This window comes from Dermacentor variabilis, chromosome 4, assembly GCF_050947875.1.
Source record: "Dermacentor variabilis isolate Ectoservices chromosome 4, ASM5094787v1, whole genome shotgun sequence".
In the NCBI taxonomy this organism is placed as follows: Eukaryota; Metazoa; Arthropoda; class Arachnida; order Ixodida; family Ixodidae; genus Dermacentor; species Dermacentor variabilis.
Window position 1 is genome coordinate 176,339,668 of NC_134571.1, and position 21,053 is coordinate 176,360,720.

Genomic DNA, 21,053 nt, shown 5'->3' on the forward strand with positions numbered 1-21,053 from the left:
GGACACTCAAAAAAGATAACGCGAACAAAAAATATAAGAAGAAAAAAAGAACAAGAGCGGTCGCATAGAGGGATAGAATTGAAGTTGGTGAACGAAGTACGGGGGTGATTCTAAATATGACAAATCTGTTATTCGCAACAAAGGCCAATATTTAGCAAGCAAAGTTCGGCAAAGCATGCAGCTGAGAACCTTCCAAGTAACGAATCGGCTGTCACTGAAGAAAGAAAACGCTTCGCGGACGGCAATGAATTGGAAATCAGGGGTAATCGTAAGTCAGTTGTAGAAGCCTTCACTTAACAGTTGCCAAAGTGATTTGACAGATGATAAAGAAGTGCACATTTCAAAGTTTGATAGAGCAGAAACCGAAGCGTTATCATTAAACATAATCTAACCCACCACCAAAAATTCGTTGGGTTTCATTGCATACGTCCCGCGTTTGTGCTAGTAATACGAAAGAGATGGGACAATGATGCAGTAGATGGAGAACACATTCGCGGGAAATGAGCAGAAAGGTATAAGATAAATTATTTTAAGAGAAAGAAGGAATGTGAAGTGGAGCAAACACGGAAAGGAAAAAAATGAAGGATTAAACACATTAGCTAGCAATATACGGAAGGATAGCAAAGTAACATAGTAAACTTCGTCCTACTGATATTATTCTAAAAAATGTAGTCAAGAATTTCAGGTAAACGCATGTGGCGTTGCGGTGAAAATCTAGATGCCTGCGAACATGACCAAATTCTGCTTGCATGGCATCTTGGAAAAGTTGAGAATATGTTCTGTGTGTAAATTCGTAATCAATATGAAAGGGAACAGTAATTTTTTAAGGCTTGCAACTCTTGATGTGTGCTTCCGAATTTAGGAACTTCAAAGATAATTAGTTTTCCAGTTGGGCATTTAGTCTCACTGATTACTTGATGGTATGCAAGTGACGTTGCATACACGCAAGCACGAAACGTTGCCGCGACGTCTATATTTGCGAAAAATAGAGCGCAGAAGATTTTCATGGGTAAAAAAGTCGCCACTAAGGCACAAAAAACCTGCGCTTAAAGTGTGCGAAACCGAACTTACGGAAATGCCACCACTTGTTTTCTCACAACTCCTAGCTCGGATTGCGTGAGTGCCTGATTTGCTACAAGGCTTTGGATACAGTCAACTCTGGTATTTATAGTGAACGACTGTTTATCTTATCTGTTTATGTTATCTTAGCAACTTACCCGTCATACATATAATGTGAAATTTTTCGAAAGCAAATTCTAAAGAAGAAATGTTGCTGAACATGCCCCGGACACCGAATCTGACAGGTGTGTTGCAGAAGGTGTGGATGTTTTAACGCGTTGCAAACCTTGCACAAAGGTACTCCCGATCGGAAATGTTCCATCGTTTCTGAAAGCGAACTCGTTATCACTTTTACCCTCTGATAAAGATGGTGGTTTCGCTGTCCTGCCGTTGGGTGGATTCAGTGCGAAGGCCACCCTTGTCATTGATTTAGTTTTTAAAAGTTATGACGCTTCTCTTGCAAACGTGAAATTAAAAGCAAGAAATTATGCAAATCCCTTAGCAAAAGGGATTTGCAGGGAAAGCTAGCAAAAGTGATTGAAAAAACTAAGAAGCCAAGCTTAGATATTTTCTTTTCAGCTAAGATGCATAAGAATGACTGTCCTCTGCGGGTTATCGTAGCTGAAACGGCGACGTGGCAGAAAGCTGTCGGCTTGTTTTTGCAAGATAAACTAAACCTTATAATCATTGACGATCCTTTCCTTGTTAGAGATTCTGGTGAAGGTATTAGTTTAAGAGAGAATGAAAAGGCACTCAAGATGTTCTCGATCGACATTAAAGATCTGTGCCATTCACTTCCACATGACAAGTTGCTGCTGGTTGCTGAAGAATGCATTGATGACTTTGGATCAGTTGGCTTACAGAATGCTGCAGGTGTTTCTATTAGCGGCTTTCTTGAATTGCTAAACTTCTACTTGAAATCAACTTACGCCTTATGGAATGAACAAAATTACATACAAAGAAATGGTGTTTGTATAGGATCATGCCTGGCGCCGGTACTAAGTGATATTTATTTAGCTCATCACGATCGCAATATTTATGGTCACCTAGCCCCGTCCCCTGTTGTCAAAGTGTGCCGGTTTGTGGACGACTACCTGATATTTATTGAATGCACTGGTCACGCTTTTGAGCCTGCTGTTTCTGAAGTCTTGGATATATTTAAGAAAGAGCTAGAACCTCTAGAACTTACGCATGAGGTCCCCATTGATGATTCATTGCGCTTTCTAGATCTCAGGCTGTGCCTTGCTAACAAACATGTGCGCTACTACTTCGAACCAAGAAGTAAGAATCCACTCTTGCTCTTTAACTCAGCACCCTCAAAGCTCGTTAAACGAGGTATTGTGACGTTATGTCTCGTGAACAGCCTCAATAAATCTTGCCCACACGAGATGCAACAGTCTTGCTGCACTGGTTGATTGCCTTTCTTGGGCTGGCTACTCTTTGGCCTTAATTTCACCCATAGTGGAACACCTTCTAAAGCGCACAAAACGGGATGAGCCCGCTCAGTCAAGGAACCAGGTGGCTGAACGACGCAGGTTTGCAGTGACACCGTATGTGCACGATGTCTCCCATAGGCTAAAGAAAATTGGGCAGCGTGCAGAAATCTTGTTTTGTCAGCCCCGGAAAAGTTGGCAAGGCTCTGTAAGCGTATAAACGCGCCTAAATCACATCAGAGTTGTTGCTCTGTCGGGCACAGAAAACGCTTTTGTGACGTGCACAGCAAATGTAGTCTACCAAATCCCCCTGTCTTGAGGCAGTAAATATGCTGGAGAGACAGGCAGCTGCTTAAACGATCGTCTAAGAGAGCACTGTAACAATAAAATTAAATTATGTGGTTTTACATGCAAAAACCACTTTCTGATTATGAGGCACGCCGTAGTGGAGGACTCCGGAAATTTCGTCCACCTGGGGTTCTTTAACGTGCACCTAAATCTGATTACAGGTATTTTTGCAATTCACCCCCATCAAAATGCGGCCGCCGTAACTCGGATTCGATCCCACGACCTCGTGCTCAAGCACTGTAACAACGTCCACAGCACTGTACAAGGCCACTTGGGCATCCATTTCCTGGACTGTCGCTCTGTGCCCCTCTTTGAAGATACAGAGCTTTTAGCGAGACACAGCTCATAGCTTACACGCGAAATTGTGGAAGCTGATATTGTCACGTGGTATTGACGGTTAAGAAAGCAGTCAAACTGAGAAAGTTGAAACTAGCGTTTTATTGGGCGAACTTGTGCCCTCAAAAACAGGCTACACTCAAACAACGGCGACAGCGGCGAACACAGACGGCGATCGTCGAAAATCTGATCAGCTGTTCCAGCGCGTCGGTTTTTATACATCAGTCGTCGAATGTTCCAGAGTAATCGCTGGGACCCGGATGCCTTCCACAAAGTTCTACACTATTCGCGTCATGCACGCAAGCGCTCAGATTACACAAGGTTCTGTCACAGACAGCGGATGTAAGCATTCATAACATTCCAGAAACTTCCGATAGATGTAAGCGCTTCATGTGCTCTGCGATAACATTTGCTAGGCGGCGAAACGTAGACAAGTACACGTGTGAAAAAGACAAGTACACGTGTCTATACCCTCCTGTGAAAAAGCATCTACCCGACGCTACAAACTAAAGTAATAAAGAAAAACACCCGTAGCAAAGAGAACAACAACGTAAGGAATTTGGTCAGCGTCCGTAAAATGATTTAAGATGCACCATGTGGACCCCTTCCGACCGTGCGCGGCGCCCCTTTGAATGCGAAATGCCGTCTGATATGACCTCATAGTCCAGTGCGCCCATACGTCGAATGACCTTGCAGAGTCCGAAATAGCATCGCAATAGTTTCTCACTCAGTCCTCGTTGGCGTACCGGGATCCAAACCCAAACACGGTCACTGGGCTGGTACTCGAGCAAGCGTCATTAGAGGTTGTAGTGTCGGCTGCCGGTACGCGGGTGGTTCTTGATCCGTAGGCGGGCGAGCTGTCGAGCTTCTTCGGCGCGCTGGAGATAGGTGCGACGCCAAGATTCTCTTCGTAAGTGACGTGTGGCAGCATGGCGTCGAGTATCATCGTCGGTTTCCTGCCGTGAACCAGCTCAAACGGCGTGATCTGTGTTGTTTCTTGCACCGCCGTGTTGTTTCTTGCACCGCCGAATGTTAAGCACGGCAGGACGGCATCCCAGGTCTTGTGTTTGACGTCGACGTACATTGCCAGCATGTCGGCGTGTGTCTTTTTCAGGCGCTCCGTAAGACTATTCGTCTGCGGGTGGTAGGCAGTTGTCCTCCTCTGCCTCGTCTCTGACTGTACTGCAGAATGGCTTGGGCGAGCTCCGCTGTAAAGGCCGTTCCTCTGTCTGTGATGAGGACTTCTTGGGCACCATGTCGCAGCATGATGTTCTCGACACAGAATTTCGCCACTTCGGCTACGCTACCTTTCAGCAGTGCTTTCGTTTCAGCTAAGCGGGTGAGGTAGTCCGTCGCCACGACGATCCACTTATTTCCAGTTGTTGACGACGGAAATGGTCCCAACAAGTCCGTCCCGATCTGCTGAAACTGAAATGGTTGGCAAGGAGGCTCGATTCGCTGTAGTATTGCCGCTGGCCTTGTCGGTGGCGTCTTGTGTCGCTGACAGTCTCGGCATGTTCTTACATAACGGGCGACATCGGCAGTTAGGCGCGGCCAATAATACCTTTCCTGTATCCTCAATAGTGTCCGGGAGAATCCGAAGTGTCCAGAGGTTAGATCGTCATGTACTTCTGAACGCAGCCCTGAGTGAACAACAAGAAGGTAGTTGGCGTGGACTGGTGCTAAGTTCCTTACGTGTAGGTTGTTTTGAAGCCAGAACGAAGACAATCCTCGCCCGAATGCCCTAGGGACAACGTCGATGTGCCCTTCCAAATACTCGACAAGGTTTTCAGCTCCGGGTATGCTCGTTTCTCTTCAGCGAAGTCTTCCGCACTTAATATCCCAAGGAAGGTGTTGTTATCCTTGTCATCCTGCGGCGGCGAGTCAATGAGGCCGAGTGATAGGCAATCGGGATCAGAGTGTTTTCTTTAGGACTTGTAGGTTACAGTAATATCATATTCTTGCAGTCTAAGGGTCCACCGCTCCAACCGTCCTGGAGGTTCCTTTAAATTTGCTAGCGAACACAAGGCGTGATGGTCGCTGACGACTTTGAATGGCCTGCCATATATGTAAGGGCGAAATTTCGCTGTAGCCCAAACAATGGGGAGATTTTCCTTTGATTGTAGAATAATTGCCTTCCGCTTTGGACAACGTCCAGTTAGCGTAAGCTATCACGCGTTCAAGTACGTCTTTTCTCTGGACTAGGACGGCACTGAGACCTAGGCTACTGGAGTTAGTGTGGATTTCGGTATCGGCGTCCTCGCCGAAGTGCGGAAGTACTGGGGACGACTGCATGCATCGTTTGAGTTCTTCAAATGCGTCGGCCTGCGGCGTTTCCCATTTGAAGTCGATATCACATTTGTTAGCTGTGTCAGCGGCTCAGCAATGCGTGAGAAGTCCTTGACAAACCGCCTGCAGTAGGCACACATGCCAAAGAATCGACGCGCTGCCTTCTTGTCCATGGCATGTGGGAAATTTGCGGTGGCAGCAGTTTTCTGCGGGTCGAGGCGGACTCCATACTTGCTGATGACGTTGCCTAGGAACAGAAGCTCATCGCAAGCGAAGCGGCACTACTCTCGCTTCAGAGTGAGCCCTGATGATTTGATGGCCTCTAGTACTGTCTCAAGCCACCTAAGGGGATCGTCGAAATTTCTGGCGAAGACAACGACGTCATCCCAGTAAACAAGACAGGTCTGCCACTTCAATCCTGCTAACAGCGTGTCCATGACGCACTGGGACGTTGCAAGCGCCGAGCAAAGTCCGCATGGCATGACCTTGAACTCTAGAGGCATCTGGCGTGATGAAGGCAGTCTTTTCGCGATCTCTCTCGTCGACTTCTATTTGCAAGTAGGCAGACTTGAGATCCATTGACGAGAAGTATCTTGCACTGCAGAGTCGTCTATTTGTGGAAAGGGCTATGGGTCCTTCTTTGTGATCTTTTCAAGTCAACGATAACCGACGCAGAAACGTAGGGTTCCGTCCTTTTTCTTCACAAAGAATACAGGAGATGCCCACGGGCTTTTCGACGGCTGGATGGTGTCCTCACGCAGCATTTCGTCGACTTGTTCTCTTCTAGCTTCACGTTCTCTCGTCGAAAATCGGTAAGGGCTCTTGCGCAGTGGTCGAGCGCACTCTTCTGTAATCGTGCGAAGCTTTGCGACTGATGTTTGTCGAATCATCGATGACGTCGAAAAGTATCCGTTGTGTCGTCTGAGCAGACTTCTGGGCTGTTGCTGCTTAATCATGGGGAGACTTGGATATATGTCGAAGTCTGATTCGGGAAATATGGTTGCCGAGGTAGATGTGGCAGAATCCGAGAGGACAAACGCATTACTGGTTTCCAGAATTTCCTCAATGTACGCGATCGTAGTGCCCTTGTTGATGTGTTTGAACTCCTGGCTGAAGTTAGTCAGCAACTCTTTAGTTTTTTCTCCGTGCAGTCGAGCGATCCCTCTTGCGACGCAAATTTCACGGTCTAGCTATAGACGTTGGTCACCCTCGATGACGTCTCCTACGTCGGCAGGTGTTTTGGTGCCGACGGTAATGACTATGCTAGAGCCGGGCGGGATGCTGACTTGACTTTCAAGCACGCTTAAGGCTGGGTGACTGCGAGAACTCTCCAGCGGTATCGGTCGACCTTCGTACAGTGTTATTGACTTCGACTTCAGGTCAATGATTGTGCCGTGTTAGTTCAGGAAGTCTATGCCGAGAATGACGTCTCGTGAACACTGTAGGAGGAAAACGAAGGTGGCAGGGTAAGTCCGGTCATGAACGGTAGTTCTTGCCGTGCGTATTCCAGTAGGCGTGATGAGGTGTCCTCCAGCGGTCCGAATTTGAGGGAATTCCCATGCAGTCGTAACTTTCTTCAACTGGGCGGCGATGGGTCTACTCATGACGGAGTAATTGCTTCCTGTGTCTACTAAGGCGGTGACTGCGTGGCCGTCGAAAAGCAGGTCGAGGTCTGTGGTTCTTTGTCTTGCGTTACAGTTAGGTCTTGGTGTCGGATCATCAGGTCGTCTTTCGTAGGCTTATTCTTTGCTTCCAGACTTCGTCGCGACGGCGGCGTGTCATTATGTTGTCGAATTAGTTTCTTCGGCGTCTTCGTCGGCGGCAGAGGATCTTCGTCAGTTCGACGAACAGCAACCGCACCTCCATCGGCTGCTGTTTTTAGTTTTCCGGATATGGGCTCGCAGACCGGCCCCGGGCTGGGCTAGTGTATGGTCGGCGCTGCGGCGACAAGTATCGGCCGGGGGACGGTGAACGAGATGGTCGTCTTCCCATTCACTGAGTCGCACTCCTCCACTGAGTGGCGGCGAGGTAGTCGGCCATATCGCGAGGTCGTTCACCAATCTGTGGTCGCGGCACGTTAACGGCGAAACCTCGCAGTCCCATCTCCCGGATATGGGCATCGGGGCTACACGTGGCCGGCTTCTCCGCAGTGATAGCAGAGCGGGCGGTGGTCGGGGGCTCGCCGAATGTCCGTCTTCCTCTCGTAGGTGCGCCGGGCGACGGGTGGGCATGCTGGCGGCGGCGGAGGCCGTCGACGAAATTGCGACGTTGCAGGGTCCTGTCGCGGACGCGGAGGAATACCTTGACGGCGTGCGACGGCGGCGTATGTCATCACTTCTGGCTGGGGCTGCGGTAATTGTGGTTGTACTTCAGGAACTCCAAGGTATTGCTGCACGTGTTCTTTCACGATGTCGCGCTCGAAGCCACTTGAGGCTACGAAGAAGGCAAAACCTTGCGCAGTTCTTCGCGCACAAGGGCCCTGTGTGTCTCGAGCAGATCGTCCGCAGCCAGTGATTGAATTCCTGCGTAGTTGGTAGAGTTCTTACGGCGTTCGAATTGCCAGTTCCGCATTTCGAGTGTCTTCTCAATGCTGGTGGCCTCGCGAAGGAACCCTTCTACGGTCTTCGGTGGGCTTCGTATCATTCTCGTTAGGTAGCTGCACTCGGGCGTCCAGCTTAGCTTCGGCCCTTTCCTTGCGGACGACGCTCGTAATGGTGCGCAGGAAGGCGCTACGGAACGGGTCCAATGTTGTCATGGTGAACTCCCGGTTCTCAAACCACGTTCTGGCGGCGTCTTCTAAGACGAAGAATACATGCCGCAGCTTGTCATCGGAGTCGCAGTTGTTTAAAGTCGCCATTTGTTCGTAGGCCTCTAGCCAGGATTCCGGGTCTTCAGTAGCTGCTCTATGGAAGGTCGGTGGGTCCCGATGTAGTTGCAGGATAACGAGGGATGCTGGGGCAGCCACTGGGGTTGTCTTGGTCACGATCTTCTTCGTCGTCGCAGGTAGAAGTCCGTACTCTGGGGGCACTCCTTGCAGTCTGCGGCTAGTACGCTGGTCCTGGGCGATGTTGGTTTTGTCCTCGGGTTTCATGCTTGGATCGCGGCTTTGCGGGGGCGTTCGGTACATGAACGCACAAGCACCTCCACCAGATGTCACGTGGTAGTGGCGGTGAAGAAAGCCACCAAACTGAGAAATATAGAAAGTAGCGTTTTATTTGGCGCACTTGTGCCCTCAAAACAGGCTACACTCAAAGATCGGCGACAGCGGCGTTCGTCGAAAATCTGATCAGCGGGTCAAGCGCGCAGGCTTTTATACATCAGTCGTCTAGAGTTCCAGAGTAATCGCTGGGTCCCGGGTGCCTTCCACAAAGTTCTACATTATTCGCGCCACGCACACATGCGAATCAGATTACACAAAGCTCGGTCACAGACATCGGATGGAAGCATTGATAACATTCCAGAAACTTCCGATACATGCAGGGGCGTCCTGCGCTATGCGATAACATTAGTTAGGCGGTGAAATGCGTCGCCCAATAACGACAAACAAGTACACGTGTCAATATCATCAGAAAACTCGGTACTTTGTGCGTTGGTGCCCGCTCTATGGCGCTGACCCCTAGTGAAGTCACGTATCTAAACAGATAGAAACCGTGATGTTCGTTCTTTTTTTTTTGAAGTGACCATGCTCTTAGTACAGTCGCTCGCTGTTAGAACACCCCTTATGACTGCCTTTCATTTTCTGCGCATGCTGCCTCTAGTATATATACACACGAGGGGGTGACGCAACAAAATATTGTTGGAATCAGCGCTGTGTATGTCGTCTCTCGCAGTCCTTGTCATTCGTGATGTACGTTTTTTTTTTTATGAAGAATTGTTCAGTACACAATTATTACGTACAGGACCGTGCCTCGTTTTTATTGTCCAACATCAATGACCTGACGCGGATTCGATCTCGTAATCTCGAAGAGAAGCAATAAAATAGTACAGTGCAATATTCGTGGGTTTCATTGTAGGTTTGATATCAGAGCATAAGCTTAGTTACAAGTTGAGTTACCGAAGTGTCTGGAATTATTAGACTTAGAAATTACTGATTACCGCGCACCATAGCGCAGAATTGTAGATTTTAGAGACCCGCCACGTGAGCACGACTTTGGCGAATTTCCTTGAAACACGAAAATGGAAAGCGGAAGTAATGGCGTGACTGATGAAATCACACACAAGAATGTGGCCTGATATTTAACCGGCTAATTAATGGAAAAGTGTTACCTCGCACAGACTGGACATCTGCCTAGTAGAGCGGATGTGACGTCACTCACTCCTCTCTCGCTTCTCTCGCGGCGCTCAACTGCTCGCTCGCAACAGGTGTGCGCGCGCACTCGTTGCATGCTGTGACGTCAGCACTGTAATGTGCGCTTCGTGCACCGTTCGCTGGGGGGCTACGCCTCGCCGGGTGACGCGCGCTGCGCTTCCTCCTCGCCATCTCTCGCTCCTCGCCCGCTTATTGTGCCAGAGAAAGACTTTCGCCCGCTTAACGAAAGGAACACCAATGCCGAGGTGCGAGTGCCACTAACAGACACGTAAGTCAAAGTTTAAGGTGGCCTACTATTCTTGTTACCTACTTCCAAAAAAGTTGCCCATGCAAGCACGTTAAAACTGGAGAGCTTTCCATCACGCGAGTTGGTGGTATCTCATCGATGACGAAATGGTCACGTTCCCAACAAAGTTGTTATCGTGCGTGAAGAAATGTCCGTCGCGATTCACAAGCTCTCAAGAGAGGGGCTCCGCGTGGACTGAAGTTCGCTACTCTCCCTTCTCGCAGGTTTGTTCCGAATTCACGGCTAGTGCAAAAGTATTGCGCATGTGCACAAGTAACCGAAAAGATTAGATACACTGCATAAACAACAAACGTTATGTAGACCTTATGTTACGTAGGCGCATGCGGTCACAGGCTCGCAGAAAAATTATACAAACCCCACACGCAGCGGTAAACGGGAAACATGAACAACCACGGCAAAATAACGCAGCACGAGGAGATGGGCGCTGAAGATTTTGGGGACAAATGTATCCCTTAGTCATTAGGATGAACCTTCAAGAGCTAGCAAAAATTTTATTAGGCATTATAGAACGTGTTAAGCCACAAAACGCGCCATGATCGACCCTGTAGAAATGCGCCCCACCGAACTAATACTGTTCACTGTCCGAAAAAAAGATGCGTATTGTGTTGCGTGGCTTGAAACAAGCGTTGCGTTTTTTTTTTTTCTGTGACCTAAATCGTTCCCGGACCGAATGGTAAGACGAGAACTTTTCGCGTGGCGCAAAGCATGTTTTCCTGTCGCCGACAAGATCAGCACCCGAAAATCTCTAAGAGTGAACACGGCTTCAGAATGCGTTGACCTGGGGTGCGATCGCAGATCGTTCTTCGAAACGCGCGTTCAGTTTCTGTTCACGCATAAAGGCTGCGCCGAGTCATTAACCTCCGACTCGGCGCGGCCTAGGCCAATAGTGTGAAGTGAAAGTGAACGCAAACTGAACGCCCTTTTGCAACAACGATCTCCGATCGTGTCGCTGATTCTCTTTTTCTCGAGCTGTTATTCCTTTTGATCACTTATAACGAGGAACGAGAACTTCAGGCAGAATGCTTATTTATTTCTTACCTCCTTATCGCGCCTATTTAGCATATAAGCGCTTACTATGTCTAGAAACATTTCTATTGGAGCCTTTACCGTGCTTTTGAATGACTAGTTCGATGTTGCTGCCTATATTTGATTTTCAGGACTTCAAAATTTCTAAGAGTTTTGTGCTAGCATTGTCTTGTTTGCAATGTTATAACACACTGGCGAACTGGACTGAAGGCAGCCTATTGTTACCGCAAACACTTGGCCGGCTGTTATTAACATATTGCAACTGGCTAGTGCATTTCTGTGAGAAGCGCTGAAACTGCTATCGCGAAGATACACTCGGAGGTCACATAATCTACTTGTGCGTTCAATTGATATCTTTAGCTGACGTCATCTGGAGACTGGAATGCCTGGTTGGGACTCTGACCATGAGTGTGAGGCTAACGTTGAAGTTTAAAAAAAGGTTCGTCGCCATCCCTAATGAACCTGCTGCTGTTAGAGCTATTTAGAAACTTCAAACTACCTGGTACAAAAATATCGGGTGTTAGATATTGAAAGAACTGTTGTAGTTTTTGACCAGCGAACATTTTGGAATTCAATAGGGTAATAGATGATCAAACGTACTATTTTAGGGCAATAGATGATCAAACGTACGTTTTATTTCTCGCAAATTCATATGGTATCCTGAGATGGACAGAAGTTCTTTAGCCTACACACGGCTAATTATTGGTTTTTGGCGCCTACAAATACGTATGTAGCAACTATACTGCCTGTTAAAGGCGGCTAGAAACAGCGATATTTAGTGTCTAAGGAACCGGTGTTTAGTTATGACAAGGTGCTTTAGGATTCTTTGAGTTTATTGAAAAGAGAAAAAGTTAGCGCTTTCCAACTCGTTTAGTGCGACACCCAGCGAATTAGTTACATGCGTTACAAGAAGGACGACTTGCTGAAGTTTGCTAGCTTTCTTGATCGTTACCGAAGTTACACATCGACCAAAAATTTATCATAAATTAGTACACTCCCTGCGCAAACCGCTATCTTATCTTTACCGATGGGGTGGGGTGCACTGGAGAAAATTGTGACCATCTTTGATGGTGTCTAAGTTTTCCCGAAAAGCGCTGTGATCAGATGCCGTGACGTACTCCATCGTCCGCGGTCTGGTTTAATCCCCGACTGTATACCCACGTGTGCACGCGGAAGAAATACAAAACCCCTCGTAAAGGTAAATTTGATACACTAAGAAAATGGTTTCCACGCTATTAAGGTTTCAACGTTATTATCCAAATGGTTTCAACGCTATTAATCCACGCTATTAGGGTGGTTCGACAGCGGAGCTGTAAACCAGAAAGATTACCCATTGAGACGTAGTTTCAAATTATTCACATAGCGACATTCACGTGTACTTTACCTAATTCTTAGGCTGTAATGGTTCAACGGCTCACGACTTCTCTTGCGCCGCTACTTCGTGCACTTACAAAGAGTGGACCAGACTGATTAGAAATGCACTGAACCACACTTTCGCCGAGCCTCGTACGCACGCTGGACATCGGAAGTCCTCACCATACGAGGCCTTCCCGTAGCACCGTTCCACCACAAATCTATTCCTAGGCGGGTTCTTTTAAGCACGAAGGTGTAGTTACATCGCTCCCCCCTTCGTATGCTACAGTTGCCGCTTCCCGGCGATTGCAAAGTATACAGCCGCAGTCTTTACTGAGAAACGCGTGCGGCGAACGCAATGCGTTCGCCGCAAGGCGATATTTCTGGTTCTTTTACATTGACCCCGCACGGCCGGCGCCGTCGCTGCCGCGGAGGCGAGCGCCATCTGCTGGTGCTGCAAGAACCCCACCGGCGTGGGCCTCCCGTGTTTTTTGCCTGCGAACACGACAGACCCATTGTGAGGTGCCCAATACAGCTTTGCTGTAAAAAAAAAATGTCTCGCACAAAATGTCGAAAATATTCCGGAGCCCTCATCTGAGGCGCACTCTGTGGCTGTGGGAAATCAAACGCAAGGGTTTATTTTGTTATTGTCAGTTTTAATAACAGCACATATCGCAGGGATAAAAGACCGTGCTTGAGAAGTATTTCTGTGCAGCTCTATTCTTCCGCTTGCAGAGATTTAAAAACTGCACTCGCTTCAGGGCTACCCTATCGCTAATCAACTGCGTCACATTTCTTAGCGCACACGCACACACACAGGCACACATACAGAGGCACGCACGCACGCAAGTTACCTCGCTTGGGAAGAGCGTATTGACGACTCTGAGCCACTTGAGTGCGCTTGTCTCCGAAACTGCCGTCATGAAAGCCTCCAGCGGAGCACATACTTCCTTGGAAAGATTGGTCAGTCGCACGTGCTCCAGAGAGAGTTCGACGAGTCGAGACCGCAACAGACGAGTGACAGCTGAGAAGACCGCAACCGTGATCGCTGTATTAGTCAAATCTGAATCACTGAGGTAAAAGCCGCTCAGCGAAGAGATCCGCTTCATGGTGTTGCACATCAGTGAATCGAGGTTACGTTGTTCCCGTGGCTGAAGTCTTAACTGCGACAACAACAACAAAAAAATACATTATGTAAACCCCCGCCGTCAATAGAGGTATTCGTATTATCGAACAGTTGTAACATCTACGTTCTAGTAGCGGCAACAACGACAAATGCAAAGTTAAATGCAAGCGTTGTCGTTTCCTAGTGAAACAATGACACATTCTACCTCGATATTGAAGAGAGCTCAATTGGCCTATTTTAGGTTAGAAAATTTGTCGGTAGCACTTCAGTAAGGAAACAGCTTCTTCCTCCATCTCAAAAATAAAGAATATTCTTTTTCTACTTGGGCGTCCGAGATGGACCGCCAGAGATGGTATCCGCAAGTGAAGAATACTGCCTCTAAGTATAGCGACGATAGGTTGACTGGAAGCTTAAGGTGGATGGTAGCAGACACAGATGAAACTTGCATTTGTAATTTCTTACAAGGAATTATGCATAGAAATGCGAGGTGGAACAGGAACACACGGGGTCACACTGTGTCGGCACCGCGAGTCCGGAACGCTTGGTCGGGGCAACGGGACCATGTTTTTCGTTCCTCCGTACGCAGCCCAAAACATATACAGCCCGAACACCATCGAGTGGTTTTCAGTATATGGTCCACCGGTACTCCAATCGTCAATCTTGTACAAGCATCCCCACGTGAGTGGTCCGCCGGCTATTCAAGCAGGATGTATCCTTTGAGCGTCCCCTTTAGAATGGTGGCCGTAGGTTGCGCCCCTAAGTTCTTGTTAGTATATAGCTTAATGTCCCACTTATGTTAAAAAAAACGAAAGAAAATATAACCCCAAAGAATTCCCTTCACACAGCTTTCTGAACCACATTTGGGAACTTTGTTTTTGTACACCTCCATTACATGTCCAGGAATTCTGGACATTCTCCTTCGGAACTTCACAGCAACGCACAAGTGTAACTCTATGGGAAATTTTTTTTTCAAAATTATATTTTAGAATATCGGCTGAGGGTCAAATAGTTTCAACTGACTACAGCAAGAGGGTATCCCCTTCTAACAACATATGTATTTTGGCACTTAGTCAGAACATTGGTGGTGCGTTAAAGCAGTTAAAACAGGTCAGACAGGGGCGGTGAAGTCCCACTACAGGAGGAAATCGTTTTGCACCCTAACGCCAGAGGGCACAAGGACTTGAAGAAGCGCCAAATTTAAACCATAAAGCGGTTTATTACCGTTGGTATTGAGAGGGTAATGGTAATTCAATTATGGGGTTTTACATTCTAAAAGCACTTTCTGATTATGAGGCACGCCGTAGTGGGGGACTCCGGAGATTTGGACCACCTGGGGTTCTTTAACGTGTACCTAAATCAAAGTATACACGGGTATTTTCGCATTTCACCCCCATCGAAATGCGGCTGCCGTGGCCAAGGTAATGGTAGAGGGAGTGTTATGCAGCCTGTTAGCACGCGCACGTTTTTGAGAAGCAGCGGAGATGGTACAGAGTGGTTATGCGTGTGCATGTCTTGAGTGCGCCTGGGCATGGTTGTATGCGCCTGCGCGCTCTGTGTGTGATTGAGCGGGCGTGTGCCTCCGTATTTGCATTTGCATGTGCGCGAGTGCGTGTATGCGTGCGTGAGCGTTCGTGGCGTGTGCGCGTGCGCATGTGCGCGCGCTTGCGGTGCATGCGTGGCCGCGTGTGAACGTGTACGCGTTCCAACGTGTTTTCGAATTTCAGCATGCACGATTGCGAACAGATGTGTGCGTGTTTGTGTGCGCATGGATGCCTGTGCGTGCGTATACAGTATGTGTGTGTGTGTGCGTGCGTATGACGGATAGAGAGAGAGTACGTGCGTGTGAGGGAGAGTGCGTTTGTGTGCGGGGGAGACAGAAAGTGTGTGTGTGTGCGAGGGAGAAAGGGCGTGTGTAGGCGCGAGGGAGAGAGAGGCTTGCAGTGTGTGCTTGCGAGGGGAGAGTGTGTGCGCGTGCTAGTGCCTCCACAATTGCATATGCTTGCACGCGAGTGTGTGTATGCGTGTGTGAGCGTTCGTGGTGTGTGTGCATGCCTGCATCTGCGTGTTAGTGCATGTGTGCGTGCGCTTGCGTGCTTGCGGCGCATGCATGGCGGTATGTGAATGTGCACGTGTGCGACCGTGCGTATTCGTCTTTCAGCATGCATGCCTGTGGACAAAAGTGTGCGCGTTTGTGTGTGCATGGATATATGTGCGTGCGATGGAGAGAGCGTGTGAGTGCTTGTGAGGAAGAGAGTGTGTGCGTGCGAGGGAGTTTGTGTGTTTTCGGGCGTGAGTGAACATTTTCCTGCTTACACCTTCTCTTGGAAACAAACGCGGGTGGAGAGCATTAAAACCCCTGTTTAAATCCTCGTGACAAGAACGAATGACACTGCATTTGTAGCATTATTTCTTTCTTAAAGCGAAACCGACAAAAAAAAATTCGCCTGTGACGTCAGTATTGCCGCCTTTGGCTGGCACGGCCCCGTAAGAAGCTTCCAAGCAGTTTATCTTCGTTATCTTGCTTCCGTTGGCGGCAGTGCAATGCCTTGAGAGCAATGACGCGCTAAATTTGCACTATCATTCAATCGCGCATCGTTTCTGTGACCAAGCACGCTTTCGGCAGCGCATGTTCGTTGCTACATTGACATTTCAAGTTTAAACGGCTTGCCTTCGGAAAAACGATGTGAATAAATATCGACAGTCGTCTGGCCGCAAGGAACATGCCCACGGAGCCGTGTCATTCATCGCAATATCTCGAAAGGCTGGAAGCGGTCAGGTCCATGTTACCCACGATATTTTTCCGCGTCAGTTAGGCTTCCAGAGAACGCTTGATTACAAAATATTTGTTCTTAGCTCTTACAGAAGCATGATTAATACGCATATATTCGCTCAACTACAATATGTCGAAGACAGGCTCTAGACTGCTAATTTGCTTTAGCCACCCAAAAACAATTATTTAAATGATAATTAACATACAATCGTAAATTGCGCGCACAACTGCTCAACTTGCTCCGTATCCGGAGGTTACCATCTGAACACTCGAATGATAATAATGTCAGGAAGATTTACATTGATCTATTTCTTAATGTTTGGTGCCGTTAAAGAATACCGCCTGTATATTGATGGTGCAGTAGGCACCTAATAAAGCGTGTGCGAATACATGGACAGGTTTTCTTGACGCCATTCAAGTTGATGAACTTAGAACAGATGCACCCAACCGTGCACCTCTGTCTTTACAATGTATTCTCCTACATTGTACAAGAAACGCCTCAGCGCCACGGTACATCAGAAAAGGTGTGCGGGAGCATTATTTGCTCTAATAGATTTCTGAGCATTCGTGGCATCAGGCTTGGTTTCCTTGCGTCATCAGGAATGAAATGAGCACATACCTAAGGAGACAGACAGACAGACAGACAGACAGACAGACAGACAGACAGACAGACAGACAGACAGACAGACAGACAGACAGACAGACAGACAGACAGACAGACAGACAGACAGACAGACAGACAGACAGACAGACAGACAGACAGACAGACAGACAGGTTGGTAGGTAGGTAGGTAGGCAGGTAGGTTCGAAATGGCTGAATAAAGGCAAATAATGCTATTTACCTTAATAAAAACTGTCTGGAGGAAAGCATTAGATAATGTTTTTCCGTAATTCGTAACAGATGGGGCAGTGCAGACCCGATTAGATCTGGGTTGGGACGGAAAATATCGGAATTTTAGGATGAGTGCTTTGCTGCGAATAGATTCATTGTCTAAGGTGAATTATAATAAATACTTCGGTTTTACGAGCAAAAACGACGATATAATTATCAGGCACGTCGTAGTGGCAGACTCCCGATTATTTTGACTACCTGGGCGTTCTTTCAACTTCCACACCAATGCACGGTACGCTACACTTCGTGCATCTCGTCGCCGTGGAATTGCGCCCGCGTCGGCTAGCATTCCAACCCACACCCTCTCGCTTAGCGGCGCAACGCCGCTAAGCGAGACGCCGCTAAGTCACAGCTTTAGTGTGTCTAGAAATGGGAGGCGTGAAAACTGGCCTCTCCAAGCTTGTCGCGATGCGCGATCACTTCAAAGTGGCACTGTTGTTGGGGGGGGGGGGGCGACTGGAAAACAGTTAATTAGAGTCTGATTTATCTTGCATGAGTAATAGACAAACCGCACAACAGAAGGTCCCCGGACTGATGTATGATGACGACATTCTGCCACCAGCGGACAATGCATGTGATTTAGACACTTGCGAATATTTGTGGCAAGGCAGCGACAAACCTAGACCTTAAGTTTAGCACAGAGAAATCGGGACTTATGATCTTTAATGAAAGGACGAATAATTACATGGTGTCAATTCAACAGCAAGTCATACGCATAGTCAAACAATGTATATACTTATGCGTATATACAGGGTGCCCCGCGTAACTTGAGCCAAACATTAAAAACACGCAAATACAGCGTAGCTGAACAGACTCAAGGTAATGTTGTTTGGCATCGCTTGATTAATTTTTTTATTAGGCTTAATTAAATAACTAGGCCTAATTAAATAATCAACTTCTCAAATATTATAATTCAGTGAAAAGTGTCAATGAGAAAATTGTATAGCAACACGAAAACTCCCAATCAAGCAAAAAATGCAATGCCTCATAGCCCCTTAAGACAGAGGCTACAAGCCCTCAGTAAAGTCAAGCGAACAGTGCTTAAATTCTTTCTAATCCCACATACAACATACAAAACAGCATGTCGAAAAATGTCATCATCAATGGCTCATGCCCCAGTAAGCAAGAAAAAAATGCAATGACTCATAGTCCGGTAAGTTTCATGGCTACTCACTTTGCGTGAATTAGCTGCGATGACACTACCCCTGTTGTCGTTGTCGGTGATCTCAATGTGTATGTGTGGGTATCGAAAAGGGAGCGGTTTACGCTTTCTGTGTTGCAGACATATCCCTTGCGATGCCACACTGATCCGGCCCAACCGTCCATCCAGCGGCGTACGTGCACCGATTTGACATTCTCAAACAATGTGATTGCAGTTGCGAGTGAAATAATGACGACCCTCAAGACAATAAATGAGTTTGTACCTTTTGTTCAAAATTATGTGTCACCTCCGAGTCATGTGCTAAACAGCTTCGCTGGTCAACCACCTTCACGGAGTGCAATGGCTCATGATTTTTATTCACTTTCTTTCTTTCTTTCTTTCTTTCTTTTTTTCTTTGTTCTCTCTTTCATTCTTTAGTTTCTTCTTTCTTTCCTTCGTTCTTTTTTTTCCTTTGGTTTCTTCATTCATATTCAGCCACTGCATCTTTGCTTGCTTACGAGGGTATGAGCAATTCCTGATTATGTCGTTCTTTTTTTGGGAAGGAGCCATTGCTGCTAGTATTTTTTGTACCATTCCTCTACTTGTACTCATTTTCTTGTATCACTCTTCTACTTTGTATCACTAGACTAGACACCGCTTATTGGGGGGGAGGGGGGTGGGGTATGAGCCACTGCTACGAGCCACTTGAGCCCTTCGCCTTAATAAGCCGTGTGCCAATGTAGCCGTGCGGTTGGGGCTGCTTCCACCTCGGGCACTAGGGCGGAACTCATGTTTCCCTTGACTGCATACGTATATCAACATTAATTCTAAAAAAGAAATCCGGTATTTTTTTTTCTTTATGTGTTAACAATACACAGTTAAAATATATTCCGCAAAGAACTCACCCCAACACTTCAGTACTTTTTGTTCTGAAACACGCGTGCGCGCTACTCTATTTGATGCAATGTACTATAAAAATTATCCATTGCTTTCCGCCCGGCAGCTGTTCTTATTCTTAATGACGCCAATAAACCAACCCTGATGCCACAAACGCTTATATAGTAATCGGGAGCGCGCACAATGTTCTCGCACGCCTTGTGTGATATACCGTAGCGCTGAAGTGTTTCTTGTATAGCGTAGGAGAGTCCGTCGTAAAAGCAGAAGTGCACAGTTGGGCACATGTGCTTAAGTTGATGAACTTGAATTGCGCCAAGAAAACCCGTCGAAGGAATCGCACCTGCTTTTTAAGAAGCCTACCGCACCATGAATATCCAGGCAGTTATTTCTTAACGGCGCCAAACTTTAATAGAGCAATATAAATCTTGCTGACATTATTGTTATCATTCGAGTGTTGAAATTGCTAGCCTCTAGATACGGAGTAAGTTGATTAGTTGTTTGCGTAATAAATGAAGGTACGATAATCAAATTGTCAATAATTGATATTAGGCAGCTAACGGACATGATTAGCTTGGAGCCAGTCCTCGAGATTATCTAGCTGATCGAATAATTATTCAACATGCTTCTGTATTGCACAAATCTTTTTCAAGTAACCTCTTTGAAAGTATAACTGATGCTCAATAAGAACGTCTATAAGGGCGACCAGACCGAGCCCAGTCTTTTGTGATAATGTGATCAATGGCGTCGTTCCGTGAGTACTGTACATTCCTTGTGGCCAGTCCGCTTTCGATGTAACATTCGTTTTTTTTCGAAATCAAGCAGTTTAAAGCTTTAATGTCAATACAAAAGCGAACGTGTGCCGCCGAAAACTTGCTTGGTCGAAGGAGGGATGCACGACGCAATGATGGTGCAGATTTAGCGCGTCATCGGCGTCAAGAGGCAAGGGAGATAACGAACGCGAACCGCTAGCAGCTCCTCGCGGGACCGTGCCGATGGTGATAGTGCCGCCGAGACAAAATACAGGGCGGCAATACTGACTGCGCAAGCGCTTTCACAGCGAAGCTGTGTACCTCTGGCCCGAAATGCATTTGTCGTGCCAGGGAGCAAAAATGCCGGCCGATCCCGGAGGTTGCGGAGTATCGGACTGTCATGCGGTGGAGGTGAAGCAGGCTGCGAGTGCTCCGCCAATAATAATAATAATAATAATAATAATAATAATAATAATAATAATAATAATAATAATAATAATAATAATAATAATAATGAAAATGCATTCCTTCCCGTCGATGGGTATGCTGGAATCGCATATGGCCTCATGCGCAAAAGGCATTGCCATATATGCAAAGGAGGAAATGTATGTATACTACCATACAACCTTAACTCGTAAGAGGAGAGGGGCACCGACTGTAGGGTTGTGTGTGCTGTACAAACAAAAGACGGAATTATGATATCCACTGTCTATATATATTCAGGCACACCCAACTGTGGTATTAAGAAGTACATGACCACACAATTTGCATTGGTTAGCCGCGATGACACTACGCTTGTGATCACCACTGTAGGCTTCAATGTGGGCATTTCGAAACCAGAAAAGAAATGGTTCACTGAGCTTGTGCAAGAAGAATTTGTTTTGAAGTGCTAGACCAATCGAAGTAACTCAATTAAGTAACGACGGTCGTGCATACATTCTACTTTGGCCAAGATTCTGTCTAAGGTTGTAAACGGACCAACCCGTACATATCACAGTAATCACAAGGCTATCGTCAC

At 47.1% G+C, this 21,053-nt stretch overlaps 1 protein-coding gene across 1 annotated transcript in view; it reads right to left on the reverse strand.

Annotated features, from left to right (window-relative positions):
• The window catches only part of LOC142578433 (uncharacterized), a 115,899-nt gene that overhangs the window by 38,913 nt on the left and 55,933 nt on the right, over positions 1–21,053 (reverse strand). Inside the window, exon 3 of the mRNA XM_075687819.1 lies at positions 13,315–13,623. Within this exon, the coding sequence (XP_075543934.1) occupies positions 13,315–13,623 (309 nt within the window). The remainder of the gene's footprint in view (positions 1–13,314; positions 13,624–21,053) is intronic.